The sequence below is a fragment of the Centruroides sculpturatus genome, unplaced genomic scaffold (genome assembly GCF_000671375.1).
Source record: "Centruroides sculpturatus isolate CEXI.00-Female unplaced genomic scaffold, Cexi_2.0 scaffold92, whole genome shotgun sequence".
In the NCBI taxonomy this organism is placed as follows: Eukaryota; Metazoa; Arthropoda; class Arachnida; order Scorpiones; family Buthidae; genus Centruroides; species Centruroides sculpturatus.
The window spans coordinates 287,266-293,946 of record NW_019384394.1 but is presented as its reverse complement, the minus strand read 5'-3'; the positions used below and the strand labels follow the sequence as shown (position 1 = coordinate 293,946).

At 28.5% G+C, this 6,681-nt stretch overlaps 1 protein-coding gene across 1 annotated transcript in view; it reads right to left on the bottom strand.

Moving 5' to 3' along the window:
- Window positions 1–3,477: 3,477 nt before the first annotated feature.
- Window positions 3,478–6,681, bottom strand: part of LOC111618319 (pre-mRNA-processing factor 39-like) — a 113,002-nt gene continuing 109,798 nt past the window's right edge. Inside the window, exon 17 of the mRNA XM_023359819.1 lies at window positions 3,478–4,680. Within this exon, the coding sequence (XP_023215587.1) occupies window positions 4,618–4,680 (63 nt within the window). The 3' untranslated portion in view covers window positions 3,478–4,617. The remainder of the gene's footprint in view (window positions 4,681–6,681) is intronic.

The window sequence follows — 6,681 nt, the reverse complement described above, 5'->3', positions numbered from 1 at the left end:
TTAAAAAAAAAAAAACTTTTACGTACACACAAAAATTAAAATTTTATCATTATTACTTAAATGAATCTCCTATTGATCTATAAAGTTTAATGCGATTTAATCTTTTTCAAGTGTTTAAGTAATATTTTATCTTTGTCTATCGAGGGTCTCTCGAGCTCGGATTCTAATGCGGCTGCACCATTTGCACAATTGCATTGATCAGAAAAGAAAAATTAAGGAATAAAAATCAAAACAAGGCACATGTGTATATTTTAAAGCCGTTCTTAATGGATTAAGGCACTTGACATAATAAGAATAATTAATGATATCATTATACAGTATTAATTATTCAGTTAATTAATTTATTTGAATCGATTATTTATTAAATAAATCACTTATATATTACTGTGTAATTATCTATAACTAGTTAATAAACAAACGTTAATTTAAATATTAATTATAATTAATTTGTCAGAGGTTTGATTTTTATTTAACACTAGCTTATCCGTTGCGCATTACTGCGATCTCAGAAGAAACGAAATTCAAGCAAACTCGTTATGATAAAATTAAATTTACATTTTATCATTTTTATTGAAACTTATTATTATTATTCATTTTCATCGGGAAAACATTTCAAAGTGTCGTTTCAATTCTTATTATTTATTGGAGTGCTTGTGAATACACTATTTTTTGTTTTTTCCGTCTGGTGCATACACGAATAAATCAGGTTTTCCGATGCGTGAGCTGGCCACATACAGTTGTCCAAGCGAGAAGCACGGATTCTTTAAATTTAACCCACATACTCGCACAAATTGTTAGAAGTGCGATATTCCCCATTTTTATATAGTTTTTTTTAATCCTTTATAATTTTGATTATTTAATTGCTCCTTCCTCTCTTCCTTGGCATGTTGTGAAATTTCTGATAGTTGGATAATAAACCGTTTTATTGTAATTTGTCTTTTTAAATTATTTTGAGTTGATATTAAAATTTGGAAAAGGGGGATCCCTAGATCGGTAAAATAGGCGAATTTCCTTCTACAACTTCGGTTGTTGTTCGGGATACAGTTAAGGTTTTAACAAAGTTCAAGCGAATACATAATTAGCAAAAAAAAAGCTGAAATAAAGTGATTAAACAAAAATTATTACAAATATCGTAAATAATAAATGCATATATAGAGATATTTTTTGGAGGGGGAAATGGTCTTCACGATTTGAAATCGATCGAACACACAGAACACACAGTGCTCGTATACACGCGCGCCATCTATAGTAGGATAAATGTACTATGCCAGAAACCTTCGCGGGAGTATATTAAACAACTTCCCAAAGTTTCACGGCAATCGGATAAACGGCGTGGTAATGCATGAAGGACGGACAGACAGGCACACACACACACATTCATTTTTATATATATAGATAGATGAATATATTATAACTTATTTTCTTGCGAATGATTGAGTATATTGAATTTAACTAGGCCTATGAATTTTTTGAGGTTTGCATATTATTCAAATTTTTATAAATTAAATGGAAAATACATTGTTATTACAGATATTATTTCATAATTTTCTTAAAATTTAATGCATATTTAAAGTATTTAAAATTTGTCTAAACCAGTGGTGGAGAAACTGCGATCCGTAACAAATTTCTGGGACTCACCAGCAATTACGAAATACTGTATTAATATTTTTGACCACAATAAAAATAAACAGCTCGATTTCTTTAAATCCGTTCCTCATATTCTTATTTAAAAATCAAAATGTTTTGTAATACAGTATGTATTTCAATTTAAAATAAAACGAATAGAAAGTAAGTNCGTGCAGAGGTTAAAAGTTCACGAGAAAGCGTCATGTTGCTTTCGAGAAAATGTAACGGGAGACTTTCTCAGGTAGCTAAGAACAACAATTGTTGCGTAATTCGTGAAATGTTATTATTAAAGAGTATTTCTAATATAAGAATTTCTGCCATCTTACACTATTGGAAGAAAATATTGCAAGTTCCTTTCTTTCCTTAAATATAGAAATTTATGACTGGATACGAACGAAATCCATTTGGCACAATTGATACATCGAGTTGTGAATTTTTGTTACAAGAACAATTGGTTACATTGTCAACGGATCGTACTTTAAAAATGAAATACTCTGAAACAAGTCTTGAGAATTTTTGTCCAAGACGAAAATCCAGCCGTCTGTACGAAGGCACTGAATATTTTGCTAGTTTTCATCATCATAGTTGTGAGCTCAATTTCTCAACATTAACCAACATGAACACTTAAAAACGCGAAAGACTAACTAGTATAGAAGAAATGAGGACAGCTATCACACATCTTAGATCTGATATTGCTGAAATTATGATAACGGGATATCTGAACAAGCTCAGGTATCAGATAAAAATTGACTTAAAGAATTTCCATTTGTGTTATTTTAGTTAACAAAAAACATTTGTAAAAACGGTATGAAATCTGTAATTTTGAATAAACAGACATTTTCGTGCTTATTTTAATGTGATTTCGATGTTCTGCAAATTTTCCTATATTCAAAACTGTTCTGACTTCGAAAAGGTTAAGAACCAGTGTTTGAATATTTAACGATGGCCGAATACGGATTTTTGACGTTTCATTCTGCTTGTTTTTAAATTTTTCATTATTTTACGTATACGAATCATTTGGCGTTTCCTAAATACCGTAGTTTCTACTTTTATCGTTCGGTGACACACTTAAACTTTTCATTGCGGATTGGCTTCTGATTGTTAAGGTTGCCTAGCATTAGAATTTTTTTTTTCCAACGGCAACATAGTTTTGACATTATATTGTATCGAGTCTCGTTTCGATCCAGAAATTTTGTGGGCTTGGGACTCGTAGTCGTCCATCACTAAATATTCGAATAAAATTTAATCGAAACATTGTTCGAGAATGTCGAATTCTGTGATTCTGCTTCTTTCGTTCCAAAGAAAAGCAACAAAATGAGCAACCTTCACGAAATAGACGGAAAAAAACACTTCGCGAAGACACGGAAGAAAAGTAGAGAAAGTTGAATACGTTCGTTCGAAAATGGATAAGTGCAAAGGATCGAAAAGCGAACGGGACGTCAAAGAAATCAAAGGCTTGGCAGGGTGAAGAGGTGTGTGTCAGTATTAGTCTCTCAAAGCAGATTTTGTATACGAAAAACCTATTGATCTAATTGCCATTTAATATTTTGACAATTATAATTCTCATCTAGCAATGGCCTTTTAATATAAAATATAAAAGCCGCGTATAAATTATATTAAATAATTTATACGCTGCTTTCATATTTTAATTTTTTTTGATTTTCTATAAAGCAACTTCTAAGCTCAAAATTGAATAGTCTGTGGTATATTTTTAATACGGTAATATATTAATTTATAATCATGGTGTTCTAATAATTTTTAAATTTTAAAATAATATTTGTTTGAATTCATATAATGAAAGTACTGTAATGCAAATTAACTTCCATATTTACATGTAATTTGTGTATATAGGATAAGAAAAAATTAGCATATTTTATTAGAAGCAAACAAAAAAAATTTTTATTTCACATAAATGATTAATATGGTAATCTGCTGTCTCCATATTTTGTATTAATAAAACTGAACCAACACATTCAAGTCCAGACATTCTTAAATAATGTAATTTAAGAGATATTTCATTCATTCATTCGTTGTATACATATCTTTCAAATTTTAAATATTAATATATTTATTCTAAATTTTATAACTTACTTTTATAAATGGATTAAAATTAATATTTTATGAAGCAACATTTTCATTCTTTTAATTACTTTATTACATAAAATATGCATCTTCACAAAAAAACCAATTATAATATGTTTCCATCTAAAAAATCCATTAAAACTTCATGAAAAACTCATCTTTAAATTTATTAAAATAAAAAACAAACTATTTAACCTATAAACTAATGAATTTTGAAGATTAATTTCAAGCAAATTTTCAAATTATTATAAATTTGTTTGTCACTTTTGAAATTCCATACCTATTAACAAAACTGGCAAACTTTTCATTTCTCTGTTCATTAAAAATATATTATTGATCACACTGAATAAGATTGAAAATCCTCTATATCTATAAAAATTTTAAATTGAAATGTTTTAATTTAAACCTGAATTCATATGCTTTCCCATTCTATAACATAGTAATTTAAAACAGTTTTCGTATATTCATATGGTAAGAAATCTAAAAAGTGTCTATAGATTCAGAAGTGAGGATGTACAGAATATATACATTATATATTTTTTTATTTATTTTTACATGATAAACTATGAACAGAAAAAATCAAAATAGTGATGTAGAAAATTTAGAGAGCTAAAGACAGTAAAATTTTGATTGCAGTTATGCATTAAGTTATTTATATGTAGTTCCAAATTATCTAGCATCAAGAAATGAATGCACACAGTTTATTCTTTCAAAAATAATTTGTAGTGTGCCATAATGACAATTACCATATCAAGTATAATTCTTTATCATTAATTGTAATGAAAAGGAACTGTGATTATATTCTATGGTGAAAGATTAAAACTTTCTTTCTTAAATTAAAACGAAACTATTTGGAATGATATAATGGTCCATTAATAAAACCTAAAAATATGGTATTTATGAATATCTTCAGTGAGTTGGATAATATGAAGCTGGATATGCACTCCAAGGCTGTTGATAATTATAAGCAGTCTGAAAATAAAAGCAAGATTATTAGCAATCAAAAACAATGACAAAGCATATATTTTAAGTTTAGAATCTTAATAATTAAAATTTGTATATTGAAAAAAATGTTAAGTTACAGAAATTTAAAGAAAACTATACATTAGAAAATGTATAGTTTTCTTTAAATTTAGAAACACAGAGCTTTTGATACTGTTGAAGGTAATCATACTGCTATTACTAATGGTTACAGTGCACTTGATTATAGAATGCACTTCATCATTTGAGATAGATCAAGAAAATAATGGGATTGGTTTAATTTTAGCATTTTTTCCAATTCCAAAAATTTTTAATCACTAGAATGAGGCCGTATTGTGTGGCAGAAACCTTATCAAAATTTTATGAATTGTTTCTAATTTAATGTTAATTTGTTTTTCTAATATCTAAAGAATCATTTGATGACTATCCACAGTATTTGTCCTCTCCAAAATCCTTGCAGCCATCCTAAAATATCACAAAGAAACTAAAACTTGTCAGCAAAAGATCATCATTAATATACAGTATTTGTGTTAACAATTTGACAGTTTCTTTTGCCAAAAATATAAAAAAATTTTGTTTGATTTTTACTCTGTCATTACAAAGAATAGCATCATTTGTGCAATATGTAATCTCTAATGAAACAGCATATAAACAATGAATTGTGCAATAGTATCCATACAGTTAAAACTGTTTAATATATCTGTGGAACTGTCGTAATATGGTGACATTAAATGGAGTCTAACAGAAAAGCTTGAGATTTGATGAAAATATTTAGTTGCACTAGTAAGTTACATGTAGGCCTACTGTATGAGTATATATCATACATTTGACAGATTAAATGCATAACATTATTACATGTACTGTAATCATAAAATCAAGTAAAGTAAAAAAAATTTAGCCACCACTTTATATTTTGTTATAAATTAAAAATTATTGATAATTAAAAAATATCAATAGATAGTACTGATAACACTTTGCTAAGCTGTTTATAACTGCAAACTTTATGATATTAAAATGGAATATTTAAATTCACTGGGAACACAAATACTTGACAGTTACATTAATCGGATAAAATCTATCATTTACTTCTAAGGTAGGGTGGAGCTTATTTTCATAAATTATAAATGTGAACCTCCTACCCTCTATTTCTGTTCCAATATATATAAAAAAACATCCATGCCAAAAATCTGCTCCATTGGTGAATATTTACTGATAGCTCAATATTTATAGGTTCCAAATAGTAAGGATGAGCATATGGCAATCACAAGCTTCAACCACAATGTATCCATTTTAGTACAACAGTTTATAAAACTGTAGTTGGTCATCTCCATAAATTAATCATTAAATTAATCACATATTACTTACATGACATTCCCACAAAATTAACTTCTGTCATGACTTATTATCTTTATTTTGCTGACATCATCAAGTCTTGATGAAAATGTTTTTCCCTGTTTTTGATTGAGGCTGACTCAGTGACTCATACTGCACCTACTGGCTATTTGGCTTGTAAGGACAAGTTCAGGCACGTCTCTGAAGGACTGCTAATATCATCAGATGCATAGACTATAATCCAGAAACTGCTCAAGCAAATCACAATACATTTTTGTCATTCCAGAAAAGTTATTAAATAATAAATATGGTGAAAGCAGTAACTAGATCTAAAACTGAAGTGTATCTCATTGGTTCAACAGTAACTGAATTAACTGGCAACAAGTTGCAATCCTTATGTCAGGCTCTTGGTTTGTTTTTTTACATCACTATTTTCAACTGAAACAAACTATTAGACAATCATCAGCTGTTACAGTCGTAAAGATGGCAATATTATATGAAATGGCAAGGATCCCAATGATAGATCCAAGAAACTGCATAACTAAATTAGAATGAACATATGAAGAATGGCATTTGCTAAAAAAAACAAGGGGCGACAATCTGTAACACAGCAAACAAACGAGGCTGAATTTGTTAGTAAACTAAATGAACTTTTTGACA